At 37.3% G+C, this 22,231-nt stretch overlaps 1 protein-coding gene across 1 annotated transcript; it reads left to right on the forward strand.

Moving 5' to 3' along the window:
• Nucleotides 1-6,054: 6,054 nt before the first annotated feature.
• On the forward strand, nt 6,055-7,050 carry LOC123780138 (olfactory receptor 2T8-like). The gene has a single exon (XM_045778923.2). It carries the CDS (start codon nt 6,055-6,057, stop codon nt 7,048-7,050), a length of 996 nt encoding a protein of 331 aa, XP_045634879.2.
• Nucleotides 7,051-22,231: the final 15,181 nt, after the last annotated feature.

Raw genomic sequence — 22,231 nt, forward strand, 5'->3', positions numbered from 1 at the left:
ATTGCACTATGGGGCATGGCCCAGAATAAATGCAAACATTGATTTGAAAAGACATACAAAACATGATGCTTATTGCAACATTATTACAATTTCCAAGATGTGAACGCAGCCTAAGGGTTGATCAATAGACAAAATACTAAAGAGGATGTGGAACACACAACACACATGCACACACACACACACACACACACACACACACACACTGAAATATTACTCAGACATAACAAGGATGAGATCATGCCACTTGAGACAACATGGATGTTTATAGAAGGTTTTATGCTACATGAAATGAATCAGACTGAGAAAGACAAATACATTAACCCACTGATAAGTGGAATCTAGAAAAAATGAATAAAAATAAATCCAGTATAAGACATAAATGCAGAGAAGACACTAATGGCTGCCAGGTGGAAACTGGATAAGGGTTGGGCAAAATAAGTTAAGAAGAGGGAGAGACAGGCTTGCAAACATGGAATGAAGACATCGCAGAATAAAAAGCACAGCATAAGAAATGCAGTCAGTGATATTTTCCTAGGATTGTAATGGGAATGATTGTAGCTACACTTGTGAACATAGCATAATGTAAAAACTAGTCAAATCACTAAGTTGTACACCTGAAACTAGTGTAGCAATTTGTCAATTATACTCAACTTAAAAAAAATAATTCATTAGAAATAAATGAAGAAACATAATAAATAAATAAATAAATAAATAAATAAATAAATAAATAGCATAATGACCTCTCTAAAGACCTAATTCCTAAGGCCATCACATTTGGGTTTAGAGTGCAGATCAGAGTAATTTGGAGGAAAAGTGTTGAATCCATATTGCAGAGCAAGGACACACTAGGGAAATCAAAATCTTGAGATCTTTTGAGAGCCGCTTATTTCAGAATCTGAGACAAGGGAACACTCTTCTATAATGGATTACCCGGAGTCTGGAATCTACTCCATCCCTGCATGCTTGCAAGAGAGAATGGTGGCACAACTTGCTCTTGCTAAAATGGAGGTCTGTTACAACCTCTTATAGTTTCCCACAATTATGCTCACACACTCATATATAGTCCTAGATTAATCTCAATTTAGGTGCCCAGATTCATCGTAATTTCATTGTAATTTTCTTACAGAGTTCTGAGTGTTATGTGCCTTTCCTCCTCTGACATGAAGCTTATCCGTTCCTCATTTTTCTGTCCCCTGGGAATCTGCAGAGCATTTGATCTACATAGCACACAGTCTATTTGCCACATCAGTCAGTGGCACCCTGTTTTACTAGAGCATTGTTTGACAGCCTTTTGGTCTGAGGCACAGTAGAGTTCAAAACAGAACAATATGAATACTTACTGAAAATTATTTTTCCACTCTTTGCAGGAAGTCTTACTTGAAGCTTGATATACTACCTGTCTGTAATGTACTTCTCAGAGTGAGCTGTAGTTTTTTTTTTTCCCCAAAAGTAATATAGCTTTACTTAATGTAGTTTTCACTCAGGTGGTCTATAATATTGTAAATCAATGCTGTATTTGTCACTTTGATAAGATTTAACATCCAAAGGCAGAAGTTTAACTGAAATCTACAATGTGTTTCCTTCTTAAGAAACAAATGACACTTCTTGAAGCTCACATGGATTAAGCAACTATATTATCTCACTTTTGTACAGAAGCAGCATTTTCAATCAACTATCCCATAAGATTTTTTTTTAATTTTATAGTTATGGATGTGATCCTTACATATGTTCTTTCTAAAAGTGGTTATTAAATTCCAGTTAGCTGACATACAGTGTAATATTAGTTTCAGGTATACAATATCATGATTCAACACCTCCATACAACACCCGGTGCTCATCACAAGTGCACTCCTTAATCCATCACCTATTCTTATATATATATTCTTAGGCACGCCAAGGCAAATTGCATGGTAAAAAATGTAGCCAAGTACCAAGGTTTGCTTGGAAACCTAAAATATATAGTACAAACAAAAACAAATTAATTTAAAACAATCCTCATGGAATCCAACTGCAAAGTGCTTGACACAATGCATTCTGGCTCTTGTTGCTATGATGATAGATTTTATAACTTACTGGGGAACATAAAGTGAAATCATAAAGATACAAGCTAACAAACTCATAATGCAGCAATGAAATTATGTTTAATTAGAAAAAAGTAGCTAAATCCTATCATGGGCTTCTTTATTTGAACTACAGTCTTTGACAAAAGTTAATCTTCCAATATTGCACTCTGGAATCTCACCCATCAAAGTTTCACAAGTAGTGCAAGTATCACTTTAATTCACTCCATCATGTATTTTTAAATCATTCCTTTTCATGGACATTATTCACATTTTCTTTTGCTTGTAGATGATTATCACTTATTTAATTTTTTTAAGATTTATTTATTCATTTTAGAGTGAGAGAGACAGAGTGAGCAGGGGCAGGGACAAAGGGAGAGGCAGAGAGAATCTCTAGCAGACTCTTCACTGAGTGTGGAATCTGAAGCAGGTGCTGATCCAATGACCCTGAAATCTTGAACTGAGCCACAACCAGGAGTCCGAGGCTTAACTGACTACACCACCTATGCCCTTCTCTTATTTTAATTTTGATGAATCACAACTTTCTCAAAGAATGTAGCAATCTGGAAATCTTTAAAATCCTTGAAATTGGAACATTTTTCTCATCCAAAGATTCAGATTTATGCAGGTCTGCTACTAATAAGCTACTATTTTTAGCAAAAGATGCCAATAGGCCACACCCCTTAACAGGGCACTCTAGACAACGATATGAGTGAGATTCATGCTGCCAGACTACAAGATCCTTCCTCCTCCAAAGAGAAGCATTAGGATGACCGAGCTCAGAGAGGATACATTTCCAGCTTGTGGAAGTCATCATTTTTATCTATGTGAGTAGGTCATAGTCATCTTTAATATTTAGTAATTTGTTTATCAGTCTGAACCCCACAAAATCCAAATTCACATTATTTTCTCTATGTAGTTTTATAAATAAATGTCTTTTTTAAAATCTATCCCACAATGTGAATAAATTGTGTATACTAGCTGATGCAAACATGAGGTAAAATCCAGGCAGTAAATTGTCAGTTCAGTCACATAAATGATTTTGGTATTATTGTATTATTTTTAACAGAACAGATTGATCATGCTAATATTCTAAGGGAAAACTATATATATACTTTAGTTTAATTTGGGTCAATAAGAATCAGAAAAATACGCTATGAATATTATCAGTGTGTCTCTTGTATAATATTTAAATAATAGTCAATACTTTTTTATTTTAATGTTTTTTATTATATCATGTTAGTCACCATGCAGTACATCCCTGGTTTCTGATGGAAAGTTCCATGATTCATTAGTTGTGTATAACACCCAGTGCACCATGCAATAGTCAAGAATTTTAATACAAGAAATAGTTAATGTTATTATTTCTTGGAAAAATTTAATTTCCTACCCATGATTTTATTTAACTGATACCTTTAGCTGATTTTACTTGTAAATACTATAAACAAATAGCATGTTGAGTAGACAATTAGATTCATGATGATAAAGTTTTATACACATATTTCACCTTTAAATAATGCATAGATACATAACATACCTCCATTCAAAAGTAAAACACTACTGGGGGGGGGGCCTGGGAGGCTCAGTCATTAAGCATCTGCTTTCCACTCAGGTCATGATCCCAGGGTCCTGGGATCAAGCCCAACATCCAGCTCCCTGCTCAGCAGGAAGCCTGCTTCTTCCTCTTCCACTTCCCCTGCTTGTGTTCCCTCTCACTGTGTCTCTCTCTGTCAAATAAATAAAAATCTTTAAAAAAGTTAAACACTACTAATTCGAAATTAAAAAGAAACCAAAAATTATAAACTTCACAAGAAAAAGTACCATAAGAAAAAGTATTTGCTAAATGTAATAATAATGTTAATGTTTGTAATGATTTTCTAAATGAATCTCTATTGAATGTATGTAAAGGGGAAAAAACTAGCTCAAAATGTTGTATTATTAAGCTATAGCTGTTCACATTATAAAAATTAAAAAAAATAAAAAATCCCATTAAAATTATCTTTAAATTTGCAATAAAGTTATGATAGAAGCCTTAAAGTCTATAGATGGATTGAGTTAAGAAAGAAAACACACACACACACACACACACACACACACACACACACACACACACATATATATATTCACCTTAGAATGAAAGAAAATTCTGACACAAGGTACAAAATAAATGTTGATGACATGTCATTACGTGAAACAAGCCAATCATCGAAAGACATATTCTGTGTAATCCCACTAATCTAAAGATCCTATAATAGTCAATTGTATACAGCCAGAATAGCAGAATGGGGGTTGTCAGATCCCAGGGACAGGGAGAAACAGACACTCTTTGTTGATTTTCTGCCTAGGTGATCTTTCCACTGCTACAATTATGGGTACAAAGTTTCCATTTTAGATTATGAAAAATCATGGAGTTATATATTGGTAATTGCTGCAGAATAATGTGAATGTACATAATGACACTGTAGTGACAGTTATTTAAAAATAGGTCGTATGATAGCAAACATGATTTTAAGAAACTTACCCAAAGTCTGCAGTTACTAAAGTACAGACTGACATTAAACAAGCTTTAAGTTTTATCATTTTTCAAGAATGAGAGTTTAGGAAAATGGAATTAAGAATTCTTCAAGTCAAAGGAATGTGTTAGTAGGGTTGTGATGTCCTTCAGGAAAGCAGTAGAGAGATCCATAATTATGGAGTGCACACAGTTACTAGGTGTGCAGAGTGCAAATGTACAGATACGAGGGTGTGAAGACAACAAAGTTTAGATAAATGCAGTGAGAAGGAAGTGAGCTTCTATAATGATAAGGTTGAAACAACCAACTAAAACCTTGAAGTATAAAGCTGCCAGTGCAATGATGATGCTCAAGCAACGGAGGTAGGCATTGAGTGAGGTTTGTGCACTGTCTTCTCTGTCTTGATTGGCGTTCCAGTATCGGAGGTGCATGTAAATTGTGGGCAAATAGAATGACCACAGAAGAGGTTGACTCTTGCCATGCCATTTCATCGAATTAGAATGTACCACTGATATTGAAATAGTACCTTCATCTCTTCAAGTATGATCCTACTCAAATAACCAGCTAAATAAGTTTTAGTACTAGCAAATCAGGGGTAAAAATACCTTTGTAGATTTAGATTTTCTTGGAATTGAAGAAGAAATGAATTTATCTCTGTATTGGGTACTAATAAGTTTTATTTTCTCATTTACCACCAAAAGATCATGTCTCTGTGACATTCAGGAGAAAAAGTATGATTATAAAAAATCCCTTTATATAAACAGTTAATAAAACTTTGCATTTAGTATCATAGTCTCACATTGGGGAACATATTCTAAGATGATAGTCATTGTATTCAGTGTGTAACTTGATAAAGTCAAACTAAATACACTAATAATTCCAAATTAAGTTTTGCTTCTATCAACAGATTAATTCCTTCTAGTCCCTACATCTAATAATATAAATTCTCTTCCTTGGAAAGTAAAAATGCCTTCCCACAGTAATCAAAAGCAGCACAATTATACAATTTTGGTTGGTTTCATACATCATGGTATATTAGAAATACATAGCCCTCATTAATAACTACATAGATTTTATATTGCTGAAGACATTGATTTAATTCAGCTGCTAAGAATGTTGATTATGCTTGATAAAAGCAAACAGAAATGTCAATGACAAAGGGAATATTTTACTTCTTCTCCATATATTGATATCCTGTAGCACAAGACCTGCTGACAACTTCCTTCACTTATCAAGAAATTTTATTTCTAATGCCAATTAAGCAAACTCAAACTGAGAAGTGCTTATAATGAAAAAAAAATGTGAAAATAATGTTATGCCCAAGTTAAAAATCTTTGCAAAACACAGATGAAAGATTGGGAATACATTTCAACATTTTCAGACATTCTTTTCATGAGAAATGTAATTGAAATTGTAATTTGAATTGTAACTCAATTGAATTTCAATTGAAATTGAAATTACAATTTCATGAGAAATTGTAAATGATGAAAGCTCTGTCATCTCTTTCTTCATTTGCAGTGTCACTCCTGTTTGAAATCATGAACATCTGGAACACCACCTCAGATTTCATTCTCCTAGGACTCTTTAAACACACAGGAGCCCACCTATTTCTCTTTGTGATGGTTCTGACAATTGCCTTCACCTCTCTAGTAGGCAATGCCCTCATGATCTTCCTGATTCACCAGGATGCCCGACTCCACACACCCATGTACTTCCTACTGAGCCAACTCTCCCTCATGGACATGATGCTGGTCTCCACCATTGTGCCCAAAATGGCAGCTGACTATTTGACTGGCCAGAAGTCTATTTCCCCTGCTGGCTGTGGGTTGCAGATCTTTTTCTTCCTCACTTTGGGAGGGGGTGAGTGCTTCCTCTTAGCAGCCATGTCCTATGACCGTTATGTGGCTGTGTGCCACCCACTGAGATACCCCATTCTCATGAGCTGGCAATTATGCTTGAGAATGACTGTGGGGTCTTGGTTCCTGGGGGCAGCTGATGGGCTCATGCAGGCTGCTGCTACCCTGAGTTTTCCATTCTGTGATGCACATGAGATCGATCATTTCTTCTGTGAGGCACCTACTCTGGTTCGTTTGGCTTGTGCTGACACCGTTGTTTTTGAGTATGTGATGTACATTTGCTGTGTATTAATGCTCCTGGTCCCAATTTCTCTCATCCTGATTTCCTATAGTCTCATCCTTGCAGCAGTTCTCCAGATGCATTCTAGAGAAGCCCGCAAGAAGGCTTTTGCCACCTGCTCCTCACATCTCTGTGTGGTGGGACTCTTTTATGGAGCTGCTATTTTTATCTACATGAGACCCAAATCCTATAGGTCAGCTAATCATGATAAAATTGTGTCAGTGTTCTATACTATCTTCACCCCAGTGTTGAACCCCATTATCTATAGCCTGAGAAACAGTGATGTGAAGGGAGCTCTGAGAAAGTGTATGGGTCACTGGGGTACCTCAAATCAAGACTAAGATAACATTGATTTGCCCCAAATTACAAGCTTATATGAAACTGATTGTGGGAGATTTCCTAGAGAAAAACGTAATATGTATTACATCTGTAACTGCAGTGTTTTACTTTGAAAAGCAGACACTGCTGTATATTTCACATTTTTTCATGTATAATCATTTTACTGTATTTTGAAAATTGCTTATTTTTTATTTTTATTTTTTGATGTAAAGTTCGATGATTCATTAGTTGCTTATAACACCCAGTGTACCATGCAATACGAACCCTCCTTATTACTCATCACCAGCCTATTCCATTCCCCCACCTCCCTCCCCTCTGAAGCCCTCAGTTTGTTTCTCAGTCTATAGTCTCTCATGCTTCATTCCCCCTTCTGATTACCCCCCCTTTCTTTAACCCTTTCTTCCCCTACCAATCTTCCTAGTTCTTATGTTCCATAGATGAGAGAAACCATACGATAATTGTCTTTCTCTGCTTGACTTATTTCACTTAGCATTATCTCCTCCAGTGCCGTCCATGTTGCAGCAAATGTTGAGAAATTGTTCTTTGTGGTAGCTGAGTAATATTGCATTTTATATATGGACCACGTCTTCTTAATCCAGTCCTCTGTTGAAGGGCATCTCGGCTCCTTCCACGATTTAGCTATTGTGGACAATGCTGCTATGAACATTGGGGTGCATATGGCCCTTCTCTTCACTACGTCTGTATCTTTGGGGTAAATACCTAGTAGTGCAATGGCTGGGTTATAGGGTAGCTCAATTTTTAACTTTTTAAGGGACCTCCACACTGCTTTCCAGAGTGGCTGTACCAACTTGCATTCCCACCAACAATGTAGGAGGGAGCCCCTTTCTCCACATCTTCCCCAGCAATTGTTGTTTCTTGCCTTGTCAATTTTTGCCATTCTAACTGGCACAAGGTGGTATCTTAGTGTGGTTTTGATTTGAATTTCCCTGATGGCTAATGACTTTGAACATTTTTTTCATGTGCCTGTTAACCATTGGTATGTCTTCAATGGAAAAGTGTCTGTTCATATCTTCTGCCCATTTTATGATTTGTTTATTTGTTTCTCGTGTATTGAGGTTGAGAAGTTCTTTGTAGATCTTGGATACCAGTCTTTTATCTGTAGCATCATTTGCAAATATATTCTCCCATTTCGTGGGCTGCCTCTTAGTTTTTTTTGACTGTTTGCTTGGCTGTGCAGAAGCTTTTTATCTTGACTAAGTCCCACAAATTCATTTTTTTTTCTTTTGTTTCTCTTGCCTTTGGAGATATGTCACGAAAAACGTTGCTGTAGCTGATGTCGTAGAGGTTGCTGCCTCTGCTCTCCTCTAGGATTTTGATGGATTCCTATCTCACATCGAGGTCTTTCATCCATTTGGGGTTTATCTTTGTGTATGGTGTGAGAGAGTGGTCAAGTTTCATTGCATTGCATATAGCTGACCAATTTTCCCAGCACCATTTATTGAAGAGACTGTCTTTTTTCCACTGGACATTTTTTCCTGCTTTATCAAAGATTAGTTGCCCAAAGAGCCGAGGGTCCAATTCTGGGTTCTCTATTTTCTATTTTGTTCCATTTGTCTATGTGTCTGTTTTTGTGCCAGTATCATGCTGTCTTTGTGATCACAGCTTTGTAGTACAGCATGAAATCTGGCATCGTGATGCCCCCAGCTTTGTTTTTCCTTTTCAACAATTCCTTGGTGATTCGGGGCCTTTTCTGGTTACACACAAATTAAGGCCTGTTTTTCCAGTTCTTCGAAAAATGTCATTGGTATTTTGTTTGGGATAGCATTGAAAGTGTAGATTGCTCTGGGTAGCATGGACATTTTAACAATGTTAATTTTTCCAATTTGCATATTTTTATCAAGATTTTATTTAAATTCAAGTGAGATAACATACAGTGAAATACTACTGTCAGATGCACTATTTAGTGATTCAAAACACACGTTGAACATCCAGTGCTCATCACAACAAGGGCAATCCTCAATCTGTATCACCTATTTAACCCATCTCCCCCCTCTCCTTCCATCCAGTAACCCTCAGGTTGTTCTGTTAAGAGTTTTTTCATGGTTTGCCTCTCTTTTGTTTTGTTTTTCATTCCTTTCTTTTTGTTTCTTAATTCCACTTATAATTGAAATCATGATATTTGATTTCTCTGACTTACATACTTTCCTTTGCATAATACTCTCAAGTTCAATCCATGTCCTTCCAAATGGCAAGATTTCATTCTTTTTATGGCTGAGCAGTAATATAACTCTTCTTTTTTTAATACTATTTTTATTATATTATGGTAGTCAACATACAGTACATCCCTAGCTTTTGATGTAAAGTTCCATGATTCATTACTTGCGTACAACACCCACTGCACCATGCAATACGTGCCCTCCCTAATACTCATCACCAGCCTATCCCATTCCCCCACTCCCCTCCACTCTGAAGCCCTCAGTTTGCTTCCTGGAGTCCATAGTCTCTCATGGTTCATTCCCCCTTCTGTTTACCCCCCCTTTCTTCTTCCCTTTCTTCTCCTACCGATCTTCCTACTACTTATGTTCCATAAATGAGTGAACTGATATGATACCAACTCTTCTTTATCCATTTATCAGTTGATGGACGTTTGAGCTGATTCTATATTTTGAATATTGTTGATAATACTATTATAAACATGGGTTTCTTTGAATCAGGATTTTTGTATACTTTAGGTAAATACTGATTAGTGCATTTGTTGGGTTGTAGGGTAGTTCCATTTTTAACTTTTTGTGGAACCGACACACTGTTTTCCTGTGTGGCTGCAACAGCTTCCACACCCACCAACAGTGTAAGAGTTTATCCCTTTCTCCACATCCTCGCCAATATCTGTTGTTTCCTGCATTGTTAATTTAGCCCTTCTTATAGTTGTGAAGTGATACTTTATGTAGTTTTGATTTGTATTTCTATGATGATGAGTGATGGTGAGCATCTTTTAATTTGTCTGGTGGACATGACAGACTGCTGGATTAGACTCTTTGGAAAACTGTCTAATTATGTCTTCTGCTGCTGCTGCTTTCTTGACTAGATTTTTTTTTCCTGGGGGGTTTATTGACTTTGTTAAATTCTTTATAGATTTTGGTAGATTTTGGATATTAACCCTTTATCAGGTATTCCACTTGCAAATAACTTCTCCAATTCTGTAGGCTGCCTTTTAGTTTTGTTGATTGTTTCCATCACTGTGCCAAAGCTTTTTATCTTGAGGAAGTCCCAATAGTTTATTTTTGCTTTTGTTTGCCTTGCTGGAGGAAAAATATGTAGTAAGAAGATGCTTTAGCCTTTGAAAAGAGGTTACTGCCTGTGTTGTCCCCCAAGATCTTGCTGGTTTCTTGTCTTACATTAGGTCTTTCATCCATTTTCAATTATATTTGTGGACGGTGTAAGAAAGTGGTCCAGTTTTGGTTATATGCATGTTGCTGTCCAGTTTTCTTGACACCTTATGTTCAGTGGACTCTCTTCTTTCCATTGGATAAGTTTTCCCTGCTTTGTTGAGGATTAGTTAACCATATAGTTGAGGGTCCATTTCTGACTTTTCTGTTCCGTTCCATTGATCTACGTGTCTGTTTCTGTGTGAGTACCATACTGTCTGACTGTATCTTTCTAATATAGCTTAATCCACGATTGCAATGCCTCCAGCTTTGCTTTTCTTTTTCAACATTGCTTTGGCTATTTGGTGTCTTTTCTCATTCCACAGAAATTATAGAATTGTTCATTCTAGCTCTGTGGAAAATTGCTGATGGTATTTTGATAGGGATTGCATTAAATGTGTAGGTTCCTTTGGGTTGTATAGACATTTTAACAACGTTTGTTTGTCTCATCCATGGGCATGGATTTTTTTTTTTCATTTCTTTGTGTCCTCTTCAATTTCCTTCATAAATGTTCTATAGTTTTTTTGAGTACAGATATTTTAGCTCTTTGGTTAGGTTAAATCTTAGGTATCTTATTGTTTTGGATGCAATTGCAAATGGAATCAATCCCTTGATTTCTTTTTCTGTTGCTTCATTATTGGTGTATAGAAATTCTGTACATTAATTTTGTATCTTGCAGCCTGGGTTAATTCATGTATTTGTTCTAGCAAATTATTGGTGGAGTCTTTGAGGTTGTCTACACAGAGTATCATGTCATCTGTAAGTAGTGAAAATTTAACTTATTACATCTTGATGTATTTTCTCTATTTTTGTTTTCTTGTTACTGATGCTAAGACTTCCAAGAATATGTTAAATAGTAATGATGATAGTGGACACTCCTTTTTTGTTTCTGACCCTAGAGGCAAAGCTCTCAGGTTTTCCCTATTGAAATAATATCAGCTGTTGTCTTCCAAATATGGCCTTTATGATATTGAGGTATTTACTCTCTATACCAATGTTGTTTTTTGACAAGAATGGATGCTATATGTTTTCAAATACTTTTTCTGCATCTCTTGATAAGATAAGATGCTTCTTATCTTTCTTTTAGTAATGTGTTGTATTGTGTTAATTGATTTTCAAATACTGAACCACGACTAGAGCCTAAGAAATCATCTCCTTTGATCATGGTTATTTTATTTTATCTTTTTAATGTACTGTTGGAATGGATTTGCTAGTATTTTTTAGTGAGAATTTTTGGAATCCATATTCACCTGGGATATTTGTTTATAATTCCCCTTCTTAGTGCGGTATTTGAAATCAAGGTAACATTAGTCTCATAGTATGAGTTTGGAAATTTCCTTCCCTATCCATTTTTTTGGCAGTGTTTCAAAGAATAGGTATTAAGTGTTCTTTACATATTTTGTAGAATTTGCCGGGGAAGCCATCTGACTCTGGACTTTTGTTTGTTGGGAGATTTTCTTTTGTTCTTGTTATTGTTGGGAAATTTTTGATTACCATTTCAAATTCTTTGCTGGATCTGGGTCTGTTCAAATTTTCTATTTCTCCCTGTTTTGGTTTTTGGTAGTTTGTATATGTTTGGGAATTTATCTATTTCTTCCAGATTGCCCGGTTTGTTGGCTAATGATTTTTCATTATACTCTCTTATGATTGTTTGTGTTCCTATGGTGTTGGGTGTGATCTCTCTTCTTTCAGTCATGATTTCATTTATTTGGGTCCTTTCTCTTTTCTTTTTGATAAGTCTGGGTAGCTGATTATCAATTTTATGAACCTTTTCAAGGCATCTGCTCTTAGTTTCATTGATCTGTTGTACTGTTTGTTGTTGTTGTTGTTTCTATATCATTTATTTCTGCTCTATTCTTTATTGTTTTTCTCTTCTGCTGCCTTTAAGCTTAATTTGATGTTTCTTTTCTATCTCCTTTAGGTGTAAAGGTAGGTTTTCTATTTGAGACTTTTCTTGCTTCTTGAGATAGGCCTGTACTGCAGTATAATTCTCTCTTAAGAGTGCCTTTGCTGCATTCCAAAGGTTTTGAACAATTGTGTATTCATTTTCATTACCTTAAGTGTATATTTTTTTTTTCAGTTTCTTGGCTAACACATTCATTCACTAACAGGATGTTACTTAACCACTATGTATTTGTGGTCTTTCCAATTTTTTTCTTGTTGTTGACTTCAAGTTTCATAACATTGTGATCTGAAAATATTGATGATATGATCTCTATCTCTTTGTACTGACTGAGAACTGATTTGTGACCCAGCATGAGATCTATTCAAGACAAGATTCTACATGTACTCAAAAAGAATGTGCATTCTGATCATTTAGGATGAAATGTTCTGGATATATCTCTTAATTCTATCATGTCGAGTGTATCATTCAAAGCCCTTGTTTCCTTATTGATTTTCTGTTTGATGATCTGTCCATTGATGTCAGTGGGTGTTACAATCCCCTACTATTATTGTATTATTATCAATGAGTTTCTTCATATTTTTTATTATATGATTTATGTTTACGTGCTCCCAAGTGGGGACATAGTCATTTATAATTGTCAGATCATCTTGATGAATAGACCCCTTAATTATGATATACTGATATAATTAACATATAGACCCTTTTTAAATATATAACGACCCATCTTCCTCTATTGTTGCAACCTTTGGTATTAAATCTAATTTGCTTTATATAAGTATGGCTTCTCAGGCTTACTTTTGATGTCCATTAGCATGATAGATGGTTCTCCATCTCCTAGCTTTCTATTTGCAGGTGCCTTTAGGTTTAAAATGAGTCTCTTGAGGGAGGAGTTAAGATGGCAGAGGACTAGGGGTCTCCTTTTTCAGCTTGTACCCTGAGTCGAGCTGGATAGGTACCAGACCATCCTGAACATCCACAGAATCAGCCTGAGATGCAGGAAGATGCATCTGGATCTCTACAAATGAACATCTCCAGCAATGAGTATTGAGGTACGAAGCAGGTAGCCGAGAAGCTGTGCTCAGATATTGGAACATAAATGGAAGGGGGAAGGAGCCGCCACGTTCAGGCACCAGGAAGCGGTAGCCACCTGCACTGGGGAGCGGGTGGACTCATGGACCAGCACCCGCAAGAGAGCAGACTGAGACCGAGAGCTGGGGAACGCTTGTGACCAGTCTGAAAACTGGAGCTCTGGAGTGCACATGAACCACACTGAAATGGAACTCTGGAGCACACGGGGGTGGCTGGCAGTTGGCGGTCGGTGGCTGGTGGCTGGTGGCTAGCAGTGATGAAACACAAAGAACGGGGTGCCTGGGTGGCACAGTCGTTAAGCATTTGCCTTTGGCTCAGGGCGTGATCCCGGGGTTCTGGGATCGAGCCCCACATCGGGCTACTCCGCTGGGAGCCTGCTTCTTCCTCTCCCACTCCCCCTGCTGTGTTCCCTCTCTCGCTGGCTGTCTCTGTCAAATAAATAAATAAAAAATCTTAAAAAAAAAAAAAAAAGAAACACAAAGGACAGAGACACGCCTGCCCTGGAAGTGAGGGCTAGGACGCCGGCTGTGGGGCCTACATCTCGGGACACTGCAGGGTTGAGCAGCACCAACAGAAACAGAGTTAAGATGGCCAGAAAATCAGTGGAATACCATCTGTGATCCCTCTGTTCTGAGACAGAGGCTGAGATTCGGCTACTGCTGCTCTGACTGTCAGAAGAGGCAGAGCAAACTGCCAGGGAATGCCGCCAGAGAAAAAATTCCTGGAAAAACCGGCTCAGTGTGCCCATCCCCATCCCCCCTCACAGGGGACAGGGAGACTCTATCCAAACAGGGTTGCCTGAGTATCGGCATGACAGGCTCCTCCCCCAGAAGGCAGGCTGAAAAATCAAGAAGCATAAATCCCTAAGGTCCCTATAAAACAAGTGCACACTGCCTCGGTCCTGGTCAATAATTTGGGCTCTGGACAGCCCCACAACTTCTCCTCATCAGAATGACAAGAAGGAGAACCCCCCCCCCAGGAAAGAAAAGACAATGAGTATCTAATCTCTGCCACAGAACTAATGGATATGGATATAACCAAATTATCAGAAATGGAATTCAGAGTAACAATGGTCAAGATGATGTGTAGACTTGAAAAAAGTATTAATGAAAATTTAAATGAGAATATAGAATCTATAAGGGTGGAAATGAGAGTGAATCTGGCAGAAATTAAAAATTCTATGAATAAAATGCAGTCAAAACTAGATGCTTTGACAGCCAGGGTGAATGAGGCAGAAGAACGTATCAGCGAATTGAAGGATGGGCTAGTAGAAGAGAAAGCTAAAATAGAAACTTGGCTCAAAAAAATCCAATCTCAAGAATGTAAGTTACAGGAGATTACTGGATCAATGAAACGTTCCAATGACAGAATCATCAGCATCCCCAAGGGAGTGACGAAAATCAGAGGTCTAGAAGAGATATTTGAACAAATTATAGCTGAAAACATCCCTAATCTAGCAAAGGAAACACATTTGTGTCCAAGAGGCAGAGAGGACCCCTCCCAAGCTCAACCACAACAAAACTATGACATCTCACATCATAGTACAATTTGCAAATATTAGATCCAAGGATACAGTATTGAAAGTGGCCAGGGCAAAGATATTTTTCACGTACCAAGGCAAAGGTATCAGAATTACATCAGACCTGTTTACACAGACCTAGAATGAGAGAAAGGGTTGGGGGGGCATTTTTAAAGCTCTTTCAGAGAAAAATATGCAGCCAAGGATCCTTTATCCAGCAAAGCTGTCATTCAGAATTGATGGAGAGATAAAGAACTTCCAGAATCACCACTCACCAATTTCAAAACCACAAAACTGGGCCTATAGGAGATATTAAGGGAGGTTCTATAAAAGTCAAAAGGCCCCAAGAGTGATACAGAACAGAAGGTCACAATCTATAGAAACAAAGACTTTACAGGCAACATGGCATCATTAAAACCATATCTCTCTATAATCAGTCTCAATGTAAATGTCCTAAATGCTCTGTTAAAAAGCCACAGAGTTGCAGATTGGATAAAAAGACATGACCCATCTATTTGCTATCTATAAGAGACTCAATTTGAACCTAAAAATACACTGAGACTGAAAGAAAAGGGATGGAATACCATCTTTCATGCCAATGGAACTCAAAATAAAGCTGGGGTAGCAATTCTCATATCAGACAGATTGGATTTAAAACTAAAGACTATAGTTAGAGAGACAGAAGGGCACTGTATTATTCTTAAAGGATGTATCCAACAAGTGTATATGACAATTATAAATATATACACCCCAACAGGGGAGCAGCAAGATACACAAGCCAACTCTTAACCAGAATAAAGAGACATATAGATAAAAATACATTAATAGTAGGACACTTCAACACCCCACTATCAGCAATAGACATATCACCTAAGCAGAAAATCAACAAAGAAACAAGAGCTTTGAATGCCATATCGACTAGTTGGACCTCATACATATATATAGAACACTATACCCCAAAACCAAAGAGTACTCATTCTATTCTAATGCCCATGGAACACTCTCAAGAATACACCAATGTCTGGGTCACAAAACAGGTCTCAACCGATACCAAAAGACTGAAATTATTCCCTGCATATTCTCAGACCACAATGCTTTGAAATTGGAACTCAATCACAAGGAAAAATTTGGAAGAAACTCAAACACTTGGAAACTAAGAACCATCCTACTCAAGAATGATTTGATAAATGAGTAAATCAAAAATCAATTTAAACAATTAATGGAGACCAACGAGAATGAAAACACAATGGTCTTAAAACTATGGGTCACTGCAAAGGCAGTCCTAAGGGGAAAATACTTAGCCATCCAAGCCTCACTCTAAAGAATAGAAAAACCTGAAATGCAGTTTTTTTATTCTCACCTCAAGAAGCTGGAACAGCAACAGAGGAACAGGCATAACCCATGTTGAGAAAGCAGTTGATCATGATTAGAGCACATATCAATAAATTAGAAACCAGGAGTACAGTAGAGCAGATGAACAGAACTAGAAGCTGGTTCTTTGAAAGAATTAATAAAATTGACAGACCACTGGCAAGACTTATCCAAAGGAATAGAGAAAGGACTCAAATTAATAAAATTATGAATGCAAAGGGAGAGGTCACAACCAACACCAATGAAATTGGAAGGATTATTACAAACATTTAACAACAGCTTTATGCCAATAAATTAAGCAATCTGCACAAGATGGAGGCCTTCCTGGGAAACCTATAAACTACCAAGACTGAAACAGGAAGAGATTGATTTTTTGAACGGACCAAATAATTATGAAGAGAATGAAACAGTGATTAAAAACCGTCCAAAAAACAAAACGCCAGGGCCTGATGGATTGCCTTGGGAATTCTACCAAACATTCAAAGAAGAAATAATAAATATTCTCCTAAAGCTATTAAAAAAATAGAAACAGAAGGAAAGCTACTAAACTCATTCTATGAGGCCAATATTACCTTGATCCCCAAACCAGGCAAAAACCCCAAGAAAAGGGGGAATTACAGACCGATTTCCCTAATGAATATGGACGCCAAAATCCTCATCAAGATCCTGGCTAATAGAATGCAACAGTACATTAAAAGGATTACCCATCATGATCAAGTGGGATTCATCCCTGGGATGCAAGCATGGTTCAACATTCGCATATCAATCAGCGTGATACATCATATCAACAAGAAAAGACTCAGGAACCATATGATCCTCTCAATTGATGCAGAAAAAGCATTTGAAAAAATACAGCATCCTTTCCTGATTAAAAGCCTTCAGAGTGTAGAGATGGAGGGTACATTCCTCAATCTCATAAAAAGCATCAATGAAAAGCCTACAGCAAATATCATTCTCAATGGGGAAAAGCTGGAAGCCGTTCCCCTAAGATCAGGAACACGACAAAGATGTCCACTCTCACCATTATTATTCAACATAGTACTAGAAGTCCTTGCAACAGCAACCAGACAACAAAAAGGGATAAAAGGTATCCAAATCAGCAAAGAAGAAGTCAAACTGTCTCTCTTTGCAGATGACATGATATTCTATATGGAAAACCCAAAAGAATCCATTCCGAAACTGCTAGAAGTTATAGAGCAATGCAGTAATGTGGTGGAATACAAAAACAATGCTCAGAAATCAGTTGCATTTCTATACACGAACAATGAGACTGAAGAAAGAGAAAATAGGGAATCCATCCCATTTACAATAGCACCAAAAACCATATGTTACTTTGGAATTAACTTAACCGGAGACATAAAGGATCTATATTCTAGAAACTACAAATCTCTCTTGAAAGACATTGAAGAAGACACAAAAAGATGGAAACATATTCCATGCTCATGGATCAGAAGAATTAACATAGTTAAAAATGTCCATGCTACCAAGAGCAATCTTCACTTTCAATGCTATCCTGACCAAAATACCAATGATATTTTTCAAAGAACTGGAACAAACAGCCATTAAATTTGTGTGGAACCTGAAAAGCCCCCGAATCGCCAAGGATATGTTGAAAAGGAAAAACAAAGCTGGGGCATCACAATGCTGTATTTCAAGCTGTACTACAAAGCTGTGATCACAAAGAAAGCATGGTACTGGCACAAAAACAGACACATAGATGAATGGAACAGAATAGAGAACCCAGAAATGGACCCTCGGCTCTTTGGGCAACTAATCTCTGATAAAGCAGGAAAAAACATCCGGTGGCAAAAAGACAGTCTCTTCAATAAATGGTGCTGGGAAAATTGGTCAGCTACATGCAATGGAATGACACTTGACCACTCTCTCACACCATACACAAAGATAAACTCCAAATGGATGAAAGACCTCGATGTGAGATAGGAATCCATCAAAATCCTAGAGGAGAGCATAGGCAGCAACCTCTACGACATCAGCTACAACAACGTTTTCATGACACATCTCGAAAGGCAAGAGAAACTAAAGATAAAATGAACTTGTGGGGCTTCATCAAGATAAAAAGCTTCTGCACAGCCAAGGAAACAGTCAAAAAAACTAAGAGGCAGCCCACAGAATGGGAGAATATATTTGCAAATGATACTACGGATAAAAGACTGGTATCCCAGATCTACAAAGGACTTCTCAAACTCCATACGCGAGAAACAAATAAACAAATCATAAAATGGGCAGAAGATATGAACAGACACTTTTCCAATGAAGGCGTACAAATGGCTAACAGACACATGAAAAAATGTACAAAATCATTAGCCATCAGGGTAATTCAAATCAAAACCACACTAAGATACCACCTTATGTCAGTTAAAATGGCAAAAAATTGATAAGGCAAAAACAACAATTGCTGGAGTGGATGTGGAGAAAGGGGATCCCTCCTACATTGTTGGTGGGAATGCAAGTTGGTACAGGCACTCTGTAAAACAATATGGAGGTCCCTTAAAAGGTTAAAAATTGAGCTACCCTGTGATCCAGCCATTGCACTACTGAGCATTTACCCCAAAGATACAGACATAGTGAAGAGAAGATCCATATGCACCCAATGTTCATGGAAGCTACAGTAGCTAAATCATGGAAGGAGCCGAGATGCCCTTCAAGAGATGACTGGATTAAGAAGTTGTGTTCCATATATACAATGCAATGTTGCTCAGCTATCAAAAAGAATGATTTCTCAACATTTGCTGCAACATGGACGGCACTGAGGAGATAATGTTAAGTGAAATAAGTCAAGCAGAGAAAGGAAATTATCATATGGTTTCTCTCATCTATGGAATATAAGAACTAGGAAGATAGGAAGGAGAAGAAAGGGTTAATGAAAGGGGGTGTAATCAGAAGGGGGGACGAAGCATGAGAGACTATGAACTCTGAGAAACAAACTGAAGGCTTCAGAGGGGAGGGGCATGGGGGAATGGGACACGCTGGTGATGGGTAGTAAGGAGGGCATGTATTGCATGGTGCACTGGGTGTTATATGCAACTAATGAAATCATGGAACTTTACATCAAAACCCAGGATGTACTGTATGGTGACTAACATAATATAATTTAAAAATATATTATTATATTAATAAGAAAGAAAGAAAGAAGAAAGAAAGAAAAAAAAAAAGAAAGAAAGAAAGAAAGAAAGAAAGAAAGAAAGAAAGAAAGAAAGAAATACATGTTAAAAAAAAAGAATGACAAAAAGGAGGAACCCCCAACAAATGAGAGAAACAGACATTGGGACCTCTGCCACAGAACTAATGGATATGGATACAACCAAATTGTCAGAAACGGAGTTTAGAGTAACAATGGTCAAGATGATTTGTAGGCTTGAAAAAAATATATTAACCAAAATATTAATGGTATTATAGAATCTGAAAGGGCGGAGAAGAGTGAATCTGGTGGAAATTAAGAATGCTATGAATCAAATGCAGTATAGACAGGATGCTGCAATGGCCCAGGTAAAAGAGGCAGAAGTTCGAATTAGTGAGTTGGAAGATGAGATATTAGAAAAGAAGGAGAAAGAGGGCATATGGCTTTAAAAAACCCTCCAATTTCAAGAAAGAAGACTACAGATTACTGACTTAATGAAATGTTCCAATGTCAGAATCATTGGCATCCCAGAGGAGGTGGAGAAAGAGAGAGGTCTAGAAGAGATATTTGAACAAATTGTAGCTGAGAACTTCCCTTATCTGGTCAAGAAAACAAGCATTCATGTCCAAGAAGCAGAGAGGACCCCTCCCCAGATCAATGAGAACAGACCAACACCACATCACATAATTCGCAAATCTTAGATCTAAGGAAACAATCTTGATAGCAGCCAGGGGGAAGAGAATCTGCAAGTATAGAGGAAGGAACATCAGAATAAACGCAGACCTGTCTACAGAGACCTGGCAAGCCAGAAAAAGCTGGCAAGACATATTCAGAGCACTAAGTGAGAAGAAAATGCAGCCAAGGATCCTTTATCCAGCAAGGCTGTCATTCAGAATGGATGGAGAGACAAAGACCATGCAAGACTGGCAGAAACTGAGAGAATATGTGACCATCAAGCCAGGCTTATCAGAAATATTAAGGGGGGTTCTATAAAAGTAAAAAGCACCGAGAGTGATACAAAACAGAAATTTACAATCTATAGAAACAAATATTTCACAGGCAACATGACATCATTAAAATCATATCTTTCAATAATCACTCTCAATATGAATGGCCTAAATGCTCCCATAAAGTGGCACAGGGTTGCAGATTTGATAAAAAGACATGACCCATCCATATGCTGTCTACAAGAGACTCATTTTGAACCTAAAGGTACACCCAGACTGAAAGTGAAGGGATAGAAAACCATTTTTCATGCCAACTGACCTCAAAAGAACACTGGGGTAGCAATTCTCATATCGGACAGATTCATTTTTAAGTTAAAGACTGTAGTTAGAGATACAGAAGGACACTATATTATTCTTAAAAGGTGAATCCAACAAGGGGATCTAACAATTATAATTATTTATGCTCCCAACACAGGAGTGGCTAGATACGCAAGCAACTCTTAACCAGAATAAAGAGCATATAGATAATAATACATTAATACTAGGGGACCTTAACACTTGTCTCTCAGCAATAGACAGATCATCTAAGCAGAAAATCAACAAAGAAATAGGAGCTTTGCATGATATACTAGACCGGATGGACCTCATACATATATAAAGAACACTACACCCCAGAACAACAGAATCCTCATTCTCTCCGAATGCACATGGAATGTTCTCCAGAATAGACCATATACTGGGTCACAAAACAGGTCTCAATTGATACCAAAAGACTGAGATTATTCCCTGCATATTCTCAGACCACAATGCTTTGAACCTGGGATTCAATCACAAGAACAATTTTTAAAAACGCAAACACTTGGAAACTAAGAACCATCTTGCTTAAGAATGATTTGGTAAAATAAACAAAAACTTGAACAATTAAGCAATTAAATTAAACAGGAACTTAATCAATTAATAAGCCAATGAGAACAAAAACACAACAGTCCAAAACCTATGAGACACTGCAATGGCAATCCTAAGGGGAAAACACATAGCCATCCAAGCCTCACTCAAAAGAATAGAACAATCTGAAATGTAGTCCTTATATTCTCACCTTAAGAAGCTGGAGTTGGACAAACACACTGAGGGCTTAGATGGGAGAGGGGTGCGGGATCGAAATAGGCCGGTGATGGATATTAAGGAGGGCAAGTATTGCATGGTGCACTGAGTGTTATATGCAAGTAATGAATCATGGAACTTTATATCAAAAACTTGGGATGTACTGTATGGTGACTAACATAACATAATAAAAAAAATTATTAAAAAAAAGAAGAGGGAAAAAGAAAGAAGCTGGAGTTGGAACAGAAGAACAGTTCTAACCCACGCACAATAAGTTGATCAAGATTAGAGCAGTGATCCATGAATTAGAAACCAAGAGCACAGTAGAGAAGATCCACAAAACTAGAAGCTGGTTCTTTGAAAGAATAAATAAGATCAATAACCCACTGGCCAGACTTATTCAAAAAATAGAGAAAGGACCCAAATTAATAAAATTATGAATGAAATGAAATGAAAGGGGAGAAATCATGACCAACACCAAGGAATTAGAAACAATCACTAGAAACTATATCAGCAACTATATGACAATAAATTAAACACCCTGGAAGAAATGGATGCCTTCCTGGAAACCTATAAATGACCAAGACTGAAAAAGGAATAAATTGATTATCTAAATAGAACAATTAATCATGAAGAGATTGAAACAGTAATCAAAAATCTCTCAAAAACAAGAGTGCAGGGCCTGACGGATTACCTGCAGAACTCTACAAAACATTCAAAGAAGA

This window comes from Ursus americanus, chromosome 5 (genome assembly GCF_024610735.1).
Source record: "Ursus americanus isolate L20-20 chromosome 5, mUrsAme1.1.p, whole genome shotgun sequence".
Classification (NCBI taxonomy): domain Eukaryota; kingdom Metazoa; phylum Chordata; class Mammalia; order Carnivora; family Ursidae; genus Ursus; species Ursus americanus.

Excerpts from the sequence above, each read along its gene's own strand:
- LOC123780138 (XM_045778923.2), top strand. The coding sequence starts at position 6,055 with ATGATGAAAGCTCTGTCATCTCTTTCTTCATTTGCAGTGTCACTCCTG.